The sequence below is a fragment of the Cyprinus carpio genome, chromosome B15 (genome assembly GCF_018340385.1).
Source record: "Cyprinus carpio isolate SPL01 chromosome B15, ASM1834038v1, whole genome shotgun sequence".
In the NCBI taxonomy this organism is placed as follows: Eukaryota; Metazoa; Chordata; class Actinopteri; order Cypriniformes; family Cyprinidae; genus Cyprinus; species Cyprinus carpio.
The window spans coordinates 22,999,794-23,022,834 of record NC_056611.1 but is presented as its reverse complement, the minus strand read 5'-3'; the positions used below and the strand labels follow the sequence as shown (position 1 = coordinate 23,022,834).

Genomic DNA, 23,041 nt, shown 5'->3' with positions numbered 1-23,041 from the left:
TTATGCATAATTATGCAAAGAACATACATAATTAACTGTTCACAGAACTTTTTCAATATGTATCATATCAGCATGCAGTGGCACAGATCTTGTGAAGCAATCTGAAGTTCATTTAAAACAGGTACTCAACTAAAATTTCTGAGAACGCTGCCCAACATAGATTGGAATGGTTCACATAAAAACTAAATCACATGAGAAACATGGGTCACTATATATATATATATGGGGTGGGGCTATATAACACACACACACATACATACACACAGACACACACATATATATATATATATATATATATAGTGATGTCATAGAAAAGTTGCTGCCATAAAGGCTGATTAGATGGGATAGAAAACAGAGAGGCACTTTAAAACTGCCAGAATGAAATTGTCATAATGGAAACTATAACACTATATGTAAGTATTTTGTTGCACTGGAGTCAGTCTGTCTCTGTTTAATGGCATATTCTTGGAAGATCCTGATCAGAATTTCTTCTCAATCATATTCTCTGTTCTCAGCCTGACAGCTAACCTGATCTGCCATTATGTTCATGTTACACAGATCAGCTCTCTATGTCACAGCAGGGCACAATGTAAGCACTTCTGTGCCTCTAAATTATGCTAATATATGCCATCCTCAGAGCCATAATGATGAGGAAATATATTAAATGCGTAGGATCATTATTAGTATATGCTAATGTAACCTTAGAGTATGTGAAGTTACTCAGACACTTAATTTTAGAAACTATTAAGCTTTTCGATGCTTCAGGAAAAGCACTATTAAATTTAAATACAGCTGCATATTAAGACGTAGCAGGAGACTGCTGTCTGTTAAGTGTGACACCTCATGGACCTGTTTTGTTGTGTTTTCTTCCCCATGTGCTATGTTTGACCTAGTTTCTGTCTCAGTTTGATTATGTCATTTGGTTTAGGTGTGTCGGGTTAATTATCCTCAGTTGCTCCACTATATTAGCTGTGTTCTCTGTTTGTCGTCCGGTCTACTATGTCTCTATGTGTGATCCTGCCTGTCTGTCCTGTGTTTGCCCTATTGTGGATTATTAAAGACTATTTGCGGTGTTCATCGCCTTCTTCGTGCATTTCATTTAACGTAGCTGTGACATTAAGCTATTTATGGGCACTGTAGGGCATAATAATAACAGACTTGTATCATATTTAAATTAGACTGATTTTTAAGACAGATTAATGCACAAACACTATTGTGTGCCACTGGCACATGTTCAGACTCTGTATGTCTTTCTGGCGCCGAATGGTGTCATGCTGAGTTGTAGTAGAATTCCCTAACAGGATTTGGACAGGGATAACTGCCCCGAACAGGAAGAGCTCAGTCATTGATTGTTTTATCCCTAAATGGGTGGATCTGAAAATACCCATTTACAGCCCAATCGTGAAGTTTAAGTAAGAGTGACCTTAAATATGGGATCTGTAGAGAAGAAGGTTTATTCAATCAATGACGCCCCATACAATATCTGAAATATCAAAATAATCAGATTATTTGAATAGTGAACAGGCACTGCCATAGACATTTAGGCTGATATGATCAGTAATTGTTTTTATATTATGGCTGATAGGTCGGCTGATATTGATCTACAATGATCAAAAGATCATGAATCGGTAACACTTTACAATAAGGTTCCATTAGTTAATGTTAGTTAATGTATTAACTAACATGAACAATGCATTAATTACAGTATTTATTAATCTTTGTTAATGTTAGTTAATGAAAATACAGTCGTTCATTGTTAATTCATGTTAATTAACTAATGTAAACAAGCACAACCTTTAATTTAATAATGCATTAGTAAATGTTGAAATTAACATTAACCAAGATTAATAAATGCTGTAGAAGTATTGTTCATTCTTAGTTCATGTTAACTAAAGTACTTAACTAATGTTAACTAATGAACCTTATTGTAAAGTGTTACCCATAAATCTTAATAATCCTTAAAAACAACTTTTTTACATTAAACTTTCATTCTTTATTTATATTATTGTATTATTGCATAGAAACAAAGGGATTTTTTAATAAGATTAAATAGGACAAAAGTATTATTGTCTATATATATATAATTTAAAGATATTATTTATTATATTATTTATAATATTACAAAAAAAAATCTGTTTTCAATAAATGATGTTCGTTTGAACTTCCAATTAATCATAGAATCCTGAAAATGTTTACATTATAAAAGAAAAAAAATGTTTTCAGCATTAAAAATAATAAGGATGATTCAAATCAGCATATTAGAATGATAATGTGACACTGAAGACTGAAATGCCAGCTAAAAAAATTCAGTTTTGCCATCACAGGAATAAATGATTCTTTAATTTATTAAAATATATTACAATATATTAAAAACATTCTGTAATACAGCATTTGCAAGGTTTTTAACTCACAAGCCTAAATCTGAATATATCAGAAACGGATGAGTGAATTCTGATCATAATCTCACATGTGGCCACAGCCGTGTTTCTTAGCAGACTGATGTTGAGCTGTAAATAAGAATGAGATACTGGTGTGTTTTGGATCGCTGTGACAGATTCTTCACTATCTCTGGCTTTTCTCTTTGTGTGTCAGGCAAACACACACACACACACACACACATACTAATGCCGGCAGCCTGTTAATCTCACACACCTCCACACACTGTCAGGCACGAAGCCCAAGTCACAGATCCGTGGAAGACATACTGACAGGAGGAGTCTTTGTGTGTTTGTGTGTCTCTGCAGGACTGGGTACCGTAAAATTGACTGTGATGGCCAGACTGACCTGCTTCTGTGTGTGTGTGTGTGTGTGTGTGTGTGTGTAGACTGACCTGCTTCTTTGTGTGTATGTACACAGGGCGTGTGACGCGTCAGTGCAGCAGTGTTGGAGTAGTAGTGCTTGTAGGTCTTGTAGTTCTGCTGGCTACTTTCTGCTTTCAGCTGCTGCCACCGGATAGCCCCTTGTTTTTTTCAGGGGCGAAAAGAGGAGCCGAGTGTGTAAGCCTCCTCAGCCGGTACATAGCCTCTCCACTGCCAAGATCTCGTTCGTTGCCTCCTCGTGGCACACATGGTAACTGGGCCCTTGCGGTTCCAGGCTAAGTTGCACGGGATCTCGGAGCAGCAGTGGGCCCCAGAGACGTGGCATGCAGGCCCATCAGTGAATGGAAATGTCCTGCTGCCCGTCAACCACTGTCCCAGCTATGGGTAAATAGTCCCAACTATGGGCAAATAGCAAAGACCCCAACGGCGGCGCAGACGGAAGATGGTGGTGTGAGAACCACCACAACGGCTGGGAAGGCGGAAGAAGGCAAACCCCCTGCCACGTGGGTTAACTCGGGAGGGTACAGTGGCTAGGGGAGTAAACCCCGAAGACAAATCTGCACTTGGGGACAGGCATAGGCGGAGTCCAACTGACCCGGACCACCGGCAGCCCCCTGCAACTTCCTGCCAGACGAAGGTCGTCATGGGTTCCCTCATGCCACTGGAGGTCCATCTGGCAGGAGTGAAGATGGTGGGAGTTAGGTTTGCGCACCCTCACCCTCACCTTAATCCTCACCTATGCGCAAGCTTCTTGCCCCCGCTCCCCCCCCCCCCATAAAAGTCCTGTGGCGATGTGGAATGGTGGTGGGCACAGGCCAAGGATGTGGCTGGGAGTGTCTAGCCAAACTATGCACACAGGCGGCAATGGAGTGATGGTCGCTAGGACTGCGGGATGGAGCAGCGAGTCTTTTCGGCAGCTTCCATTGCGACTGAGCAGCCCCACACTGCTCACCCCTGTGATGGGGAAGGACCTGGAAAAGGTGGTCCAAAAATTGTCTGCTCCCTACACTCCGGACGGTAAACCGCAACCGTCGGAGCATCCCCCCCTCGCGCGGGTCAAAAAAAAAAAAAAAAAAAAAAAAAAAAATTAAAGTGGAAAAAAAATAAGCTAAGCATTGCTTCGTGGAACGTTCGAACACTGTTGGACCTGGTCGAAACCCCGGACACAGGCCCCACCGCAGGACAGCACTGGTGGCCCTGGAGCTTGCAAGATATGATATCGATATTGCTGCTCTCAGCGAGACCAGACTACATGGGGAGGACTCCTTGACAGAGGTTGGTGCTGGGTACACCTTCTTCTGGAAGGGGGTCCCCGAAGGCAGTCGTCGTAATCATGGAGTTGGCTTTGCTGTGAAGTCTAAACTGCTGCAGCGCATTCCGGAAACCCCTATCGGCATCAATGAAAGATTGATGACATGGCGCATTCCCCTGGCAAAGGAACGATTCGCCACTCTCATTAGTGCATATGCTCCAACTCTTGATGCCGAGTACAACATCAAAGAGGATTTCTATAGAGTTCTTGATGCCATCCTACAGAAAACCCCGGCTAAAGACAGGCTCATACTCATGGGAGACTTCAATGCTAGAGTGGGTTCGGAGCATATGGTATGGAGTAAAGTCATCGGCCAGCATGGTGTGGGGAAAATGAACCGCAACGGGCTCAGACTCCTCTCTCTCTGTGCAGAGCACCAGCTGGTCATCACTAACACCATTTTCCAGATGAAGAACAGGCTCAAGACCACCTGGCAGCACCCCCGCTCAAAACACTGGCATCTCCTGGATTACGTGATTGTCCGTCAAAAGGATAGACGAGATGTCCTTACCACTCGTGTTATGCGCGGAGCTGAGTGCTGGACTGACCATCTCATGGTCAGATCCAAATTACTCATGAGTATTCAACCTCGTGTTCCGAGGCGAGTCCCAAACAAGAAACTAAACTGCAAAGCTTTGAACAACCTCACCATCAAAGACAACCTCCGACGGCTTCTTGCTGAAAACCTCAACATGATCCCGGAGGAATCAGCTGATTGGCCAGCTCTACGCCAGGCTATTCATAACGCTGCTTCAGAAGCGCTTGGCCAATCAAGGAAACATCACCAGGACTGGTTTGACTGCAACTCAGCTGAGATACAGTCACTTCTTAAAACCAAGCATGAAGCCCATAAAGCTCTCTTGTCCTGCCCTGGATCTCCTACCCATAAAGCCACCTTCACTGCTGCAAGAGCAGAAACCCAGCGAGCCCCTTCGGACTATGGAGAACATCTGGTGGGTGAAAAAGGCGCACGAAATCCAAAACCTGGCAGACTGCAATAACACTCAAGGCTTTTACGATGCCATAAAAGCATTGTACGGCCCCAGGAAGCGGGTGATTGCTCCAGTCCGATCAGCTGAGGGGTCTACGCTCTTCAAGGACCGCCACGAGATTCTTGCCCGTTGGGTAAATCATTTTGAGAATCTCTTCAACCACACCAACCCTGTTGACCAACACATCCTGGATAATCTGCCAGACTTGCCACCAACCATGCACCTGGATACTCCACCACTTTTCTCAGAACTCCGGCAAGCTATTTCAGGGCTGAAAAACAACAAAAGCGCTGGACCCGATGGAATCCCTGCAGAGGTTTTCAAACATGGAGGATACACCCTCACGCGTCGCCTGCACCTCCTGATTCAAAACATCTGGGAACATGGGACCCTCCCACAGGACTGGAAGGATGCTAACATTGTTGTCATATACAAGCAGAAAGGAGACAGAGCAGTCTGTGGCAACAGCCGTGGGATATCTCTCCTCTCCATCGCAGGGAAAGTACTGGCCAAGATCATGCTCAGCAGACTGGTTGAGCACATCTCGGAAACTGTGCTTCCGGAAACGCAGTGTGGCTTCCGGAAGACCAGATCCACAACAGACATGGTTTTTGTCTTGAGGCAGCTGCTGGAGAAGAGTCGAGAGCATCACAAAGACCTTTTCGTAGCCTTCATCGATCTCAGCAAAGCCTTTGACACCATCAACCGTGAGTTGCTCTGGAAACACCTATCCAAAATTGGGGTACCACCCAAGTTTCTCAGCATCCTACAGCAGCTGCATGATGGGATGCAAGCCAGAGTCCTCATGGGAGAACTCCAATCAGAGTCTTTCGGGGTAAACGTTGGGGTGAAGCAAGGCTGTGTCTTGGCTCCGATGCTCTTTAACATCCTCCTCTCTGCCATCACATGCCTTTTCCACCGTGTCCTGGGACATGAAGACGGTGTCCATGTGGAATACCGACTTGACGGAAGCCTCTTCAACATTCGTCGGCTCCAAGCTCACACAAAGACAAAGATCCGCCAGATCTGTGAGCTTCAGTATGCTGATGACTGTGCAATCTTAGCCCACAGCCCAGACTCTATGCAGTACGCCCTTAACATAATATCCAGTCTGTACCAATCTTTCGGCCTACAGGTTAACACTCAAAAAACCGAGGTCATGTTCCATCTCACCACCCCTGTTCCCGCACCCCCCAGTTTTCACATAAATGGTGTCCCACTTAAATCAGTGGACCACTTCACCTACCTCGGCTCCACTCTGTCCTCAAGCAGCTCCCTTGATACAGAAATACACACTCGGATAAATAAAGCCTCATCATCTTTTGGACGCCTACGCAGCAGGGTCTTTGAAAATCGTAACCTGAAGGTCAGTACCAAGGTTGCTGTTTACAATGCGGTATGTCTCTCCACTCTTCTTTATGGGGCAGAGTCATGGACCCCATACCGCCAGCACATCATCCACCTAGAGGCCTTCCATATTCGCTGCTTACAAAAAATCCTCAGCTTGTCCTGGAAAGATCGAATCCCCCAAACAGTCATCCTCAGCAACACCGACTCAATCTGTATGGAAGCTGCTGTGGCCAGAAAACATCTGCGTTGGATAGGGCATACCATACGCATGCCTGAACATCGCCTGCCCCGCCAAGTCCTTTACAGTCAACTAGTGGGTGCTAAACGTTCCGCCGGAGGGCAAAAAGCGTCGTTTTAAGGACTATACCAGGGACATCCTAAAGCGGGCAAACATCCCCCTCACGAAGCTAGAATCTCTGGCACTTGACCGATCAGCCTGGCAGGCCACCTGTGCCGCTGCGGTCTCTCAAATACACCAAACCAACCAAGACCAACGATCCCATGAGGCGAATCAAGAGACACCAACGGGCGGGCTGGCACCCCCCTGGTATCTGGTTTCCCCTGCTCCATCTGCGGTCGAGTGTGCGGATCAAGGATCGGACTTTACGCCCATGAGAAGTGGCACCAGCGGCATGGTTGCTGAAACCCCCCCCCCATCCCTATCCCTGGAGCAAGCGTTATCATCGAACACGATGGACAGCTAAGATGTGTGTGTGTGTGTGTATCTGTGTGGTGTATATGCCTTATTATATTAAGGTGAGTTGAGGTTTGGCTTCTTATAAAGGCTTCTGGCTTCTTAAAAAATAACAATAGTTTTTGGTGTTCAACATTATAGCCTTGACTCGTTAATCTGAAGTGTTTCAGAATGAATCCGTTACAATTTTAATAAAGATTTGAAAGGCTCACGAGAAAGGCACTCAACAACCCTCACAATGCAACAATCTGGCGACCTTCACATTTGATGTGAAGAGGCTCTGTTTGGGTGGGAAAATCTGGGTCCCGCACACTGTAAGAATGCTGAACGGTCTGTGCGTAGGTTGATCGCTCAATTTTTAATCTGTGAACGGGCTCAAACACACACTTGCACACAGACACACCTGGGGTGATGGAAGTGGACCGTGGAAATAGGACATGAAAGCCATCTCTCCTCCACACATGAGAAAAAATAACAGTCTGGAAAAAAGTCCTTAGCTGCAGCTCTCAAGATGATTACACACGCTCTTTAAACCCAATCAGGCTTTGCTGTATGAGACAACATCCCTCACTTTGATGTTGTAACTGAGACGGCTACCAATCGCCCCCAGATATCTCACAGTTAACCCTTCAATTACAGTATTTGCTGGATTTAACATTTGTAGATCTAATTAATTAGAAGTCTTTTTCTAGATTGCTTAATTTCTACTTGCACTGATATTAATAGGCTGACAGTTATGTTCTTGTATTTTCACACATAACAGTTCAATGGCTGAAATCTATTTTTAGACATTTTCCAGACAGTATTTGTGGCTTAAAAAACACAATTTAACACAAATAACTGAAATTAAATCAAAGTTACATTGAGGCACAACGCTTAAAATGAACTATTATATTATTATATTATTCTTCCGTTAAAAATGTGTTTTTTGAGCTGTAGTGATTTTATCGTAATTTTTACAATTATTTTAGGGTTTATGGTGTGTTGTCCAGTTTTACTACTTCATTGTCATGACATAATTTTAAACAGAAAGGTTAGTACTTATTTTAACATTAACAGCTTGGCCTTATTCGCTTCCACTGTAAGTGTCTCACTGTACCCCAGATTCATCCTTTTTATTTATTTATTTATTTATTTACGTATTTATGTATGTATTTATTTATTAATTTATTAATTTATTGTTTAAATGAGAAAATTTGAGACAAGTTTAAATAAATATTTCTTTTTATCTTCATTATGGGAAAGGCGAACAATATGTAAAAAAATTGGAGAAATGCACAATCAAATATCCTATTACACTGTGTAGAATTTATTGACCAATGCATATAACTTAAAAAAAACTGTGACAATTTAATTACAATTTAAAGATTTATAAAACGTGTCAAGCTGCTAATATCCTATTATACAGTGTACCATTTATTGACCAATGCATATAACTTTTTATTTTTTTTATTTTTTTGATAATTTAATTGCAATTTAAAGATTTATAAAACCTGTCAAGTTCAGCAGTTTGGGGTCATATGTTTTTTTTTATTTTTTTTTAAGGAAAATATTTCTATTTAATCTAAATTTAAATCTTATCTAATAAAATATTATATAAAATATTTAGAATCTCCTATTCATCAAAAAGTCCTGAAAACAATGCATCATGTTTTCCACAAAAATATTAAGTACTAGAACTGATTTCAACATTAATAATAATAAGAATTTTTTTTTTTGAGCAGCAAATCAGCCTATTAGAATGATTTCTGAAGGATCATGTGACTCTGAAGTCTAGAGTAATGATGCTAAAAATTCGGCTGTCATCACAGGAATAAATTGCATTTTTAAAATACATTAAAATAGAAAACAGTTATTTTAAATGGTAGTTATATTTACCAATACTACTATTTACTGTATTTTTGATTAAATAAATGTAGCTTTGATGAGCATATAAGAAGACTTATTGACCACAAACTTTGTATTTGTTTACATGTTTAGTTCAACTATAACAGTTTTACTCACCATCCGCTGACTCCTTACTCTTGCGGCTTCCGGAACCTTTCTTCAACATGTTACGTCCGGAAGAGAACAAGTTGCTGAGCTCATCCAAAGGACTGGTTGGCGTACGACTGCCTCGGCCTCCCGACCCTGAGCTTGAGCCTGACGCAGTGGAGACGTTTTGCATGGACCCTCCATGCACACTGGAGGAATTCGAGAGCCGCCCACTCTCACGTGATCCATGTGGAACTCCAGATGCACTGCGAGGGATCGTCCCAGTCATGAGAGCGTCATACGGTGGGGGGCGCTTCAGGGTAAGTGGCGTTAATGCGCGACCCATACTGACAGGGGAGGGGCAGGCGGAGTGGCTCCTTGGGTAGCCATGTGCGGCAGACGACCCACCGCTTTTATACAGCGCAGATGGCAGGGGTGGAGCAGAGGACCGTCCTGATGCTGTGATTGTTTGTTGCTCCTTAGTCTCTGCTGACTTCTTATGATGATGATGATGATGATGGTGGTGGTGGTGGTGGTGGTGGTGTTTACCAGACACCTGCTGCGGCTCCACCTGTGGTCCAGGGTCGGAGCTAGTTGGGGATGCACCAGGTTTCCCATACCCGACGTTCTCCAACATGGGCAGTTTGGTGACATCCAATGGAGTAAGAGGGGATTCGTCAGAGTTGGGGGAACACTGGGCTGGAGCAGGTGGGAATACTAGTAGAGGAGGCCGATGGGAAAGCAGATTCGGGAACGGGGCGGGAATGTCACACAGCGAACCACGTGGAGTGGTGGGTCGTGTAAGTTCGACTTCTGGCACCAAAGCAGTGGGACACTGCTCCCATCGCGACTGCGCGTGATCTAAAGATAAAGGTAAATCATCGAAGGCAGGATATTTCATCTCCTCGTACACACTTTCACCTTGGTCGTCCTCTTCATCGCCATTAGTGCCGGCAATTCGACTGAAGTCTCGTAAGATGTTCCCCACCATCTCTATATAAACAGGTTCCGTCTCATCGTCGGTGTCAGGGGCGGGGCTTTGATTCTGAGATGCAGACTTATTTTTGTGTTGCCGCGGCAGAGAGGCGGACTTAGCCTTGCTGCCATGGTTTTGGATGTAAGACTCGTCAAAGGATGTGCTGAGCTGGGTGTTGGGGTTGCGTTTGGGTTTGGGTGGAGGCATGCGACGGTAATCCTCACTGCAGGGGCGGGATTTAGATGCTGTGGGCAAGAGAATGAAAATGTTTAGGATTTCTTTTAGCACTGTATGGAATTCAACAGTACAACTAATATAAAGTAGATAGTAGGGGTGGGGGATATGACCAAAATCTTATATTACGATATGAGATATATATTTTTATATATATTTTTTTTTTACAATAACGATATATTTCACAATATTGTCTTTTTTTTTGCTTTAAATAAGGCCTTTATGACATTAACATTTTTTGATACCATAGTAATGTCACCACCGTCAATATCTAAAAACTAATACTAGCCTAAATGTAAAAAAACTCACTGAAGACAAGTAAACAGCCAGCGAATAAATAAGAATAAAAAAACGAATTAACTAAGCAATAGGACAAAACATACTGTAGAACAAATAAAATAATCATTTGAATAAAAACACTGCATAGTCTTCACTGTGTAAGATTAAATATATATCTATTCTTATTAAAATTACAAAAGTGATTTAGTCAAGAGCAGTGAGAGATTTTCTCTGTTTAGTTGTTTGATCAACATGAATGACAGACAGCAGGAAGACTGCTGTCACTTTAAGAGCTGCCTGGATCCAATATACTGTTACACGTGTTTTCTTTTTCAGCTGTTTGCTTTCACTTATGCAAATACCAGCATTTTGACACATACAAGTGTGTGTTTTAAACCGTTCAATGGTCTATGAGCACCTTCTTCACACAGTCTCTCTGACAAAATGCACATACAGCAAAATTAGTTCTCTTTCACTGTTGATTACGGTTTAAAATCACTTTTTTTTTTTAAGACCGCAATACTTAAAAACATGTTTTAGTGACCATGTAGCACAGCAACGTCATGTGACATTGTAACAGCAATAGAGACGATAGCTGAAAACCTCTACCAGTTGACAAATTTCTACTGGTTAATCGTGCCTACCGGTATATTGCCCACCACTAGTTGTACAGTATAGCAGTAAAGTATTACAGTATTGCAAGGTGTTATCAGAGTGTCATGACATATGTTAGCAGGAAATATTAGCACTGCTAAGCCTTAGCAGAAGGGTAGCCCAGTCAGCGTCTATTATTTTTAATGTCATTGTTAACCCACAAAGCCGTATGGGGCTGCACAGGGCCATTACTAGTCTATTGTGCATGTGATCATCTTTGATGCTTCACGTTTTATTCGTTCTGCTCGCATCACATCCCACCACTGCCCTCTCAGTACAGTCACTAATCCTGAATGTGTGCGGTTATGAAATAAGTTAATAGGCTTCTCCAAGGACTTTTTAGTGAGAATAGAGTTTAACACTCTGCTTGAGACAGGATTAATTATACACAGTTGAGCTACTAGTGCTGAGAAATGAGGAAAGCAGGCCACGCTCTGTGTGTGTGCAGCTGTGTTCTCATTTACAGGGTCTCTACGCACTAAGTAGGGCATATCTGTAGAAGTTGTCTTTTTTGGGTATAATAGGATATATATATGTATGTGTGTGTTTCGGATGTAAACATAAGAGGTTAGATACAAAAGCCTCTAAGTGCCGTCTAAAATTGTCATCTAAAATGAGCATTTTCATCAGGCTCCTATGTTTAGGTTCAGTAATTTTACTCTAATTTAATGGCAATGTATATGTGCTTTTCTATGTAATTAAAGTGAAATAACTGAACATAAATATAGAAGCCTGATAAAAATGCTCATTTTGGAAGAAAATTTCAGGCTTTTCTTTTGCATCTGAACTCTTCATATATATATATATATATATATATATATATATATACATACATACATACATACATACATACATACATACATACACACACACACACACACACACACACACACACACACAGTTGTGTACATAAGTTTACATACCCCTTGCAGAATGTGAAAAATGTTAATAATTGAAACAAAATAAGAGGGATCATGAAAATTGCATGTTATTTTTTATTTAGTACTGTCCTGAATACGCTATTTCACATAACAGTTGTTTACATATGCTACACAAGACAAAATAATAACTGAATTTATAAAAATGACTCCATTCAAAAGTTTACATACCCTTTGAATCTTAATACTATAATTTCCTGGATGATCCACAACTGTTTTTTTTATTTTGTGATAGTTGTTCATGAGTCCCTTGTTGGTCCTGAACAGTTCAACTGCATGCTGTTCTTCAGACAAATCCTCCAGTTCTTTGGTTTTCCAGCATCTTCTGTATATTTGAACCCTTTCCAATATTGTATGATTTTGAAATCCATCTTTTAACACTGAGGACAACTGAGGGACTCATGCATAACTATTACAAAAGGTGAAAACATGTACTGATGTCAAGAAGGCCACACAATGCATTAAGAGACGGAGTGTGTAAACTTTTTAAATTGGATAATCAGAGTAAATTGTAATTATTTTGTCTTCTGGGAAACATGCAAGTATTTATGTAGCTTCTGAAGTCCAGTGCTAAATGAAAAAATATGATTGTTAAACAAAATGAGAACAATTTACACATCATCATCCTGTTCAAAAGTTTACATCCCCAGGCTCTTAATGCATGTATATGAATATGTACATTCTGCAAGGGGTATGTATACTTATGAGCACAACTGTATATTTATACATACATTAGATCGGTAAATGCCTGTTGCAGTTTAATATGAAAATAAATGTGGTTTATTTATGATATGTATGTGTAGTATTTACATGGTCTTTATAAATTGCCTTTCCAATTCCTGTGAAATGATACATAACGATATACACTTATTCCTTATGCCATATACCCTGTGAAGTTCACTTTGCATTATCGGCAATTGGAACGTACCCTGAGTGCACTGCTGCCAGTAACTGGTGATGTCAGCTAGAGATGCTAAGCTTTGTGGGAAGAGTTCATGGAATAATCAAACAGGCACAAACAGGCAGTTTCCTACACACACTGGAGGGCGGAGAGAAAGAACTAGAGTAGAGAAAACTAGGTCATTTTAACTTCATGAATGAATTTCATCCTGACTAATCATCTCAGCGGAAAGCAACTGTTTAAATTTCTCCCCAACCCCCCTCTTGTTTACTCACTCACTCATTCTCCATCTTTCCGTCATTTCTCGGCTGGCTCAGTGAAGGGCAACTTGACTGACCCGTTTCTTCCAGCAATGGCAGAGCGGTGTGTGTGTGTTTGTATTTGTGTCTATTAGTGTGTCTCTTGCCAACAGCAAGTGCAAGTAATAGTTAATGGGGCAGCATGGGATGTATGCTAATTTTTAATCTCCTGTAATGCTGGCTGAAGCTATAATTACGTCATTCTCTAGAGACTCTAGATCCTGTGTGTGTGTGTGTATGTGGAAGGGTTCATGTTATGTAAAGGACATAACAGGGTTTTATATCAGCTTTGTGGTGGAACTCTGTGATACACAGATGAAAAGTCAGCAAGAATGACAAAATGATTTCACTTATCATTCAGAAAAAGACCCAAGTGACAGAACAAGGACAGTGACTTGCATTCTCTCAGCAAATTTACACACATACACACAAACTTATACACCTTATAAGAACCTCCTATATACTTCTGTTATTTATAAATTTAGTTGAACATAATTACTCCATTCTAACTCTAAAGAATGAAATATAAAGGCTAGCAAAATAAAATTTAATAAAAGACTGGCAAAAAGCAATGAAATGTGTGTAAATGAAAAATACTTTGACACGTAAGCTAAAAAAATGAACCTAGTCCAACAGAGAAGTTTTTTTAAAAATATATATATATATATTTGTGAGAAAGTTTTAAATAAATTATATACTTTATGTGAAAAATAAAGTCACAAATGTGAAAGCAAGTTCTGAAAAAATCAATTCTGAGATATAAAAATGTAATTGAGAAATTAATATGCAGTTGTAAGATATGAAGTCATATTGTGAAATCTAAAGTTGCATTTTTTTATTTAGTCTGAGGCAGAAATTTATACCCATGCTTTATTAATTTGTTCCCTCATTTTAACTGAATGGTGGCCATGATTTAACTAAAATGAGGAAACAAAATAAAAATAAATGGCCATGAATATAATATAATATAATATAATATAATATAATATAATATAATATAATATAATATAATATATATATAATATAATATAATATAATATAATATAATATAATATATAATATGTTGTGAGAACAAATGTTTCATTTGTGGCCACAATATTTATTTTTTTCTATTTCATATGCAGGTCTCCACAGAAATATGAATCCATATTGTTTAGCAAATAGTTAGGTCTCTTCATGGTTGGTGCCAGTGCCCCCTGCTGCAGAAGCAGAATCCTGTAGGAAACACTGGGGGCTGGAAATATGCCTGTGGAAAGCATGTTAATGCATCTGTGTGTGTGTGTGTGTGTGTGTGTGTGTGTGTGTGTGTGTGTGTGTGTGTGTGTGTGTGTGTGAGTGAGTGTGTAAGTGAATTTGATGTCTGTGACACAGGAAAATATAGGGCACTGTGTTCCAGAGGACAGCAGGTGCATGATGTACCTTCCTCTCACAACACATCCATCTCTCCCTCTCTTTCTCTCTTTGAAGCAGAGGCAATCTTGTGCTGTTGTTTTCCATCGGATGATGTAGCAAATGCTGGATCTGTTATCTAGTATTACACTGCTGATTTAATACAGATGTTTATCTGTGCTTGTATGTGTACGATAATGCATTTATATTGATTTCCCTCTAAATTAGAGGTGAAATAGTCCCCGCCAATGAGATATACAGCACAGATATACACCACATGTCATTAAGTTTAATATGATGCTGTTTAAAGAAAGCTGCTCATGATTTATTGAGGTTTACATGTATGTCAGTAGCTCTCTCTCTATATATAGGACATACATGTTCTCTTGACAGTAGGTCAGAGCAGAAGATAACACACACTAACATACACAAGCAAGCTGTCACATATGCTTAAAAACATCATAGGGATCAGATGAAGGAAGAAAGAGGGTTGCTATGTTTTTTAAATATGGTACTAGAGCATTTCCAGATTTTTTGGACATGTGCCATAATAATTCCATGGAACTTATAGTTTTGAAGTACCATGTAAATATGGTAATCATTTAATATGAAGATATATTAAAATACTATGGTTTTACCATCTGATACTGTCCTATGCCTTGGTACCAAAACAATATTTTTTGCAAGAGGAATCATGGAGCAACTGTATGTAGAGTACCATGGTATTATCATGTTTTTACACCATGGTTATTACATAATTACCATAGTAATTCCACTGTATACTTTGAAGTACCTGTGTATACATATCATTGTATATGAGCAAGGTAGTCAAACAGTACTATGGTAAATATCAAAGAACCATGGTACCACCACAATAAAAGCAGAAAAGGGAAAGTTGGAGAAGAAATTTTCTATAATGTGTTTTCTGGACATGTGTCGTTGTAATGCCATGGTTCTGATTGAACTGAAGTACCTTTTATGTTAAAATAGCATGTTTATGAATATGAAAATCATTAAATACTATGGTATTTATTAAAGTGGTTTTATCATCTAATACTATCACTGTACCATGGTACTACCATAGTTTTTTTGTAAGAGGACTCATATGGAGGACAAAATCAAAAGTACATAGAGTAACGTGATGTTACCAAATTTTTTTTTACATGTTATGGTTATTCCATGGTTTTGGACATTCACCATGAAAATTGCATAGTATACTTTGAAGTACCTTGTAAATATCAAGGTAATTGAGCATTGCAGTCAATCAGTACCATGGTTTAACCATCTGATACTATCTTTGTGCCACAAAGAGTAAGAGTAGACAGATAATTGTTTCTATAGCATGAATTGAAAAATTAAGAAGTCTGTGAGAAAGGGAACGCATAAACGAGTGAGATAAAAGACAGGATTGTAATGAGGAGAACAAGAAAGGGTGCCAAACTGGGATGGGAAATGAAGGCATGAGAGTAAAGGAGGGATGAGAGATGGGGGAAGTGTATGTAGCATGGAGCCTGAGGGAGAATGAGATAGAAGAGAAGGAGGAGAGATGCTGAGCTCTTTGAGGCTCCTCTGGAGGAATAATCTGTGGCCCTTGGTGTGGTGGAAACGCCACATAGCCTCAGGCTAAGTGAGTCTTACACTGATCTCTCTGTATAGATCATTACTCGGACATCAAGATCCTATATGATTTAAAAAATATGCTCTGGGTATAATCTGAAATCAGAAAAGAGAAAGAAGTTTATATGTTTGAAGGCATAGGGTATTTTTTGAGACATTAAATTATTAAATGTATGCTTTTATTCAGCAATTGGATGCATTGAATTGATTTTTTTTTAAAAAGACATTTATTATGTTAAAAATTTCTGTTTCAGTGATGGTCTTTGGAACTTTATATTCAATATATAATCCTGAAAATGTATGGTTTCCAAAAAAATGTTTGATTGATAATTATAAGAAATGTTTCTTGAGCAGCATATCAGCATATTAGAATGATTTCTGAAGGAGCATGTGACACCAAAGACTGGAGTAATGATGCTGAAAATGCAGCTTTGCCATCACAGAAATAAATTATATTTTAAAATATAAATTCAATTGGAAAATCAATATTTTAAATAGTTTTTTTTGTTAGTTTTTTTTTTGACTCGAGTAGAAAAGGAGTAGAAAATGAGGTTGCATGTGTTTGAGATTGAATATACTAAAAGGTTTGATGTGCTGTATATAGTACAGTGAAGTTGGCTGCGTTTCAAATTTCACTGCAAAGAGCCGGTTGATGTTTTTAGGGTTAATGTACAGTAAATGAGGTTGCGAGTATTGAAAAATGAGGTCAAGTGTTGGAGTGGGGTTAGGTATGTTGTAATGTGTGCTTCTGCTTTGGATTTGAAAGAAAAGCACTTTGAATGAGCTCAGCTCTCTGAGTGGGATCAGTAAAGATCAAGTTAAGGGTTAAAGGAAGGCTAATGTGTGTGGAAATGAGTGTGTGTGGAATAGTGAAGGTCTCTGAGGCATTTGTTCACTGTATAATATAAAACAGCCTAGAGCAGCACATTTTGTTTGTTTAGGCTTGGAATAGAACAAAAAAAGGTACAAACCTCCATTGAAGGTACAAAAGCAGCTTTAACTCAAACTGTGTTTTGCATCTTTGTGTGCATGTTGTGAATGCGAATCATGACTCACGACATCTCCTGCTTGTCGACCTTGTAGCTCTGAACTTGTTTATAAAAGGCATCATCTGTGTTTTGGTTAATTCTGTCTGAAGCTGTCACCGCCGGTAAAACACTTAGGCCGAGAATGTTGCCTATGGCAACGGCTGCCCCATTCATAATGACACTGCAGCCAGCAGGCGACCAATCAGAGCGCTTTTGCTGGCTCAGGGTGACCAGTCAGAGGAGGACAGAGAGTCGATGTCACCTGTTCCTAGAAAGATTCTTGGGTATATTTACAGGTGTCTGTGAAAGCGAATATATGTCTGGTGACCTTTTATCTGTGCGCATTTTCCGTTATGTAAAATGACAGCACTGTCTGACACTGACTCATTATAGTCTGCAAGTGTGCAGTGCTGCTGTTAAGTGTGTATCAAGTCCTTTTCAAAGCAGGTCAGTCCACTCAATGGCCACCTTGGTAATGCTATTTCTCGCCTCAGGCAGAGCCACAACAGTCAAACTGTCATAGACACTCAGGAGGAGCACCTATTCAGATTTAAAACAACATAATTCAGATTAGTGCTTAATAAATATGGAGTTTTGAGTGAAACTTTTAACTGCTTGTTTTATAAATAAATTGTTGTGGGTGAATGCGTTTTTTTCATTTTGTCAATTGCAAATTCTCAGCTGATTTTAAGTGTTTTTATTCATATACATGAAAGGTTTTTTTTTTTTTTTTTTTTTTTTTTAAGAAAGGTTAATTCAGTTATTGGTGATTTTACATTGACTAAAACAAAATAGATATATTTTTTTATTTAGAAATATTTTTTTTAAATAACATTTGACATACAGTAAAGCAAAAAGTGAGGCTATTTTTACTACAGTCACCAAGTTGAATGATTTCTTTGTTTCATCCTGTACAGTGCATTTCTTTGTTTGTATGCTTGTAGTTTATATAGTAATGGTTCTGATACGGGCTGCAGTGAGAAAGAGTGTTTGGTGTGTGTGTGTGTGTGTGTGTGTGTGTGTGTGTGTGTGTGTGTGTGTGTGTGTGTGTGTGTGTGTGTGTGTGGAGCTCAAAGGAAGCGCTGCATGTGTAATGATCCATGAGAATGAGGCATTCATGAAAGAGATGGCAGAAGAGGGGAAATTTGCATACAACAGTGAAGTGGTGGGAAAGAATAAGAGATGCCATTTTTTCCAGAGGCTTGTGTTGCATGTGTGCATTTGTGTTTGTGTTTTTTTTTTTTTTTTTTTTTGGTTAAAGTATGTTTAACTGAGAGTGAAAGAGCAGGAAAGGAGAGAAAACACCTCACTTAAAAAGTACCTTGTTTTTTTGGGATATGGTACCATGGTATAACCATGTTCTTTGGACATACTTTCATTGCATTATGAATGCTGTTGCATGTTCCGACATATTTTCGACACAAAATCAAGCTTGCATGCAGTAGCTAGAAGCATTAGTGTTATTGCATGCACACACACATATTTACCGTCACATTTGTCTGTTTCCTTCCCGCTCTTCCCCGTGCTGAGCCCAGTGTTGACGGTCTCAGAGGAGGTGCTGAGTTTGGTGTTGGGATCTCGTCTGGGTTTGGGCGGGGGCTGTTTTCTCGAGGTGGGACTCCCCTCCTCTTCTCCCCCTCCCACCGAGTGCAGAGACTGCGAACGTACTGTGAAGCCTGGCCCGCAGGGAGGAGGAACGCGGTCCTGAGGGGCCGGCATCGTCATGAAGCCCATACGGAAGTGTTTGCCTGCGTATCCCCCTCCTTCTGTCACACGGGCCACATCCTCACCAATCCTGAAGAGAGAAAGGCAGTTTACTTAAGCATTTCACAAAGTATTGAACGTGCATCCATCTATGAACCCCATATGCTTCCTGAAAGCTAGATGGATTTCAGCATCAGACACTGTTCCTAAACAGAGCAAAATCAAGCACATGATAGAACACCAGCACACATGAATATTATATTACAGATTAATATTCTGTTCTAGTCCAGCATTCATTTGAATTCACAAAGAATACTGCAAACACACAAACATAGCACAGGTCAGAGGGAGTTAAATTCAAACCGATCAGAGATCAGGGGAGGATGTTTGTGGAGATTTAGAACTGGAAAAATCCTCATGCAAATATAATTGAGAAAGTAGGCTGTGTGTTGTGATGAACTTTCCATTCATCAAAGAACGTTAAAAACACACACTAAAAATATAACTATTTTTCAGCTTTGAAAACTAAGCAGGAAATCAGCATATTAATAATAATTGGGAATTGGCATCATAAAAATATATATATAAAAAATATATGATAATAATTTTATAATAAGAGTTATTTTAAATTCTAATCATATTTCACAATATTAGTTTTTACTGTATTTTTAATCAAATGAAAGCAGACTTAGTGAACATAAGATACTTTTTTTTTTTCAAAAACATAAAACCTTTACCTATACCTTACCTAGTCCATATACAGTATACCTACTTTTATAAAATACTATATTAGACTTTCTAGTAAACTGTCAGTAAAGGGTTATGATAATTTTGTAACAGATAACTTACTTCTTTGTTCTCTGTTTTTCAGATTATGTCAGTAATAGTGGTTTCGAACATGTTTCATATTTTATTTCATACGCAACTTTAAGCAATATAAATGTGACAAAATATTCTATGTTTGTAATGTGAGAATGGTACAGAGGAAAGATGAATTCCCTCCATCCATCTATCCATTCCCTCATAACTTCATGAATCTATCTTGCCTAAAAGTCATTTCTGCATAATCCAATTCAGAGCAATTTGGCTGGATTTTAAGATGATTTCTGCACCGAATATCCTATAAAAATTGAGTTACTTTCATCTGTCTGTTCATGAGAAAGTGTGTGTGAGAGAGAGAGAGAGAGAGAGAGAGAGAGGGAGGGAGGGGGAAGGGGGCATTCAGTTTAGTTGCTGTCTCTCAAATTCTCTCTCTCTCTCTGTTGGACGAAAACTAATCATACTAAAGGGCAGACAGGATTTACTCGCATTGGCTTTAAGTAACCATTCACTCACACAGACACACACACATATTGTGAGTGTGTAATCAGAGGGGAGGGTGTGGTGCTGTGGTGCTTCATAAAGAATGATTGAGAGTCTGTCTGCCAACCTCACTGCACCAGCGTTCCTCATCTCTCTGCTTCTCTCCTTGCATCCTTTCATCAATGTGTGTTGTCAACTGTCTTGTCTTTCTTGTATCGTCTGCAATTTTTCCCACCCTCAGTGGTCACACTTCACACTGTCTTGAGTGACCAGTCATTTGTTTTTTCTTTTCTTTTCTCTTTTCACTCTGACATTTTTAGAGGAAAATGATGTTACCAAATGGCCAGTCAGTCACTCATTTTACTTTTTCATATGCTGATTAATGTGATGGAACAATTAAAACTATAATGTCCATGACAGAAAATACAATTGTGGTTTCAGTTGAAAGACTAAATCACCAAAAAAGTCTGATGGCATTTTACCTCTGTCTTCTCATTTTTACTTTGTCCATGATTTCTACACTACCATCTAAAAGTTAAAAAAAATTACACTTTTATCAAATTAAGGATTCTTTAAATTGATCAAAGGTGACAGTAAAGATTTCTAGTTTCTTTTGAACTTTCTATTTATCAAAGAGTAATGATAAAAGATGTATCAGGATTTCCACAAACAGCATAACTGCTTTCAGCATTGATAATTATAATAAATGTTTTTTGAGCAGCAAATCAGCATATTAGAATGATTTCTGAAGGATCATGTACACTGAAGACTGGAGTAATAATGCTGGAAATTCGGTTTTGCCATACTGTATTTTTGGTCAAATAAATGCAGCCTTGATGAACATAAGATACTTCTAGAACAAATGAAAAAAATCTTGACGACCCCAAAATTTTAAACAGTAGTCTACATTTGTTGCTATTTTGTATTTCAGAAAGACTGGAAAAACCCTCCCTGTCTTAAAAGCCTCAACATCCCTCCTTTTTTTCCAGAAAATTATGTATCATCTTTTCAGTAAGTGTCTAGATCATTATGGTGACTCGATCACCTCATTGATGGATGTTCACATTAGCATGGAAGTGTAGTGCTCTGACAAGACCAGCTTAGACCAGCATAGCCTAGTTTATGCTGACTAGTTTGGTGCTCGCCTGTGTGTGTGTGTGTGTGTGTGTGTGTGTGTGTGTGTGTGTGTGTGTGTGTGTGTGTCAGCTTTTGCATGAGTTGTGTGGAGCAAATGTCCCCAAAAGGTAGTAAAACTTGAAATCACTTACATTATGGGGAGCAGCTAATGGCCCTCACAAGGACAATAGATTAATAAACATAATAAATAATGTCTTAATGAAAATGCTGAAAGGTTTGTGTGAGGGTTTAAGGGTAGGGTTAGAAGATATAAAATATCATTAGCTCAGTATAAATCAATAGATGGATTTAGATGGAAAGTCTCTTCCCTGACAGAATAACAAATGTTTGCATGTGTAGGGTTAAAGGTCATGGAATAGTGGTTAGCAGGGCAAAGCTTGGATTTCTATATTTAAAATGTATTCACCCTCAGGACATTTAAGATGTAGATGAGTTTGTTTCTTAATCCTGAAATGTAGCAATACTTCACTTGCTCACCAATGAATCCTCTTTAGTGAATGGGTGCCGTCAGAATGAGAGTCCAAACAGCTGATAAAAACATCACAATAATCCACAAGTAATCCATATGACCCCAGTCCATCAATTAACATCTTGTGGATTGAAAAGATGTGTATTTGTAATAAACAAATCAATTATTAAGTCGTTTTAACTTTAAACCATCGCTTCTGGCAAACGTACAAGTTCATAATCCATAATAAGCTTGTAAACCGTGCTTTATCTATACACATTTCTCTCCTGATTCAGACTAGATGGCTTTTTCACTGGAGAAAGCAATATTATGAATAGAGGACTCATATTTTAGCCGGAAGCAATGGTTTGCATCCATCTTAGTGATAGATGTGTTTCTTACAAACAAATAAACAAATACAGTATTGATGGTTTTGTACTAAATCTTTCTGTTTCAATTAAGCAATAAGCACCAAGAAGCTGTGGTTTACAGTGAATTTATAACAGCTAAGGGCCGTTGTTAGGCACGACACGAAGCAGCTCAACCAATCAGAATCAAGGACCGGAACTATCTGTTTTATAAACATAAACTAATCTCAATGGACGCAGAGATGCAGTTTTGCCCGAAGCTGGTCTGTATGCTGTCTATACGTGTGTGTGTGTGTGTGTGTGTGTGTGTGTTTGTGTGTGTGTGTGTGTGTGTGTGTGTGTGTGTGTGTGTGTGTGTGTGTGTTTTTGTTTTTTTGTGTTAATTGTTTTTGTGTTATATTTGTCTGTATTGATCAGAGCTCAGTAAATAAACTTCTGTCTTTGCTTGTCCAGGAGTTTACACCCATCAGCCTTCCTCTTATACATCAGCCTCTCATCCTTTCATTCTTTTCTCCAATCTTTATCCTTTAATATATATTTTTTTCCATGCATGATTTGAATCATATTTTTATGGGTCTTCGTCTGCCTTTTCCATCCCTTTCACGTTTTTTACTCTGTCTTGTCTT

The 23,041-nt window shown here is 39.2% G+C and overlaps 1 protein-coding gene across 2 annotated transcripts in view; it reads right to left on the bottom strand.

Annotated features, from left to right (window-relative positions):
- The window catches only part of nyap2a (neuronal tyrosine-phosphorylated phosphoinositide-3-kinase adaptor 2a), a 40,374-nt gene that overhangs the window by 9,247 nt on the left and 8,086 nt on the right, over positions 1-23,041 (bottom strand). For both annotated transcript variants that reach the window (XM_042739889.1, XM_042739890.1), the window contains exons 3-4: positions 18,944-19,251; positions 9,172-10,362 (exon numbers count right to left, since the gene is read on the bottom strand). In XM_042739889.1, coding sequence (XP_042595823.1) covers positions 9,172-10,362; positions 18,944-19,251 — 1,499 coding nt within the window. The remainder of the gene's footprint in view (positions 1-9,171; positions 10,363-18,943; positions 19,252-23,041) is intronic.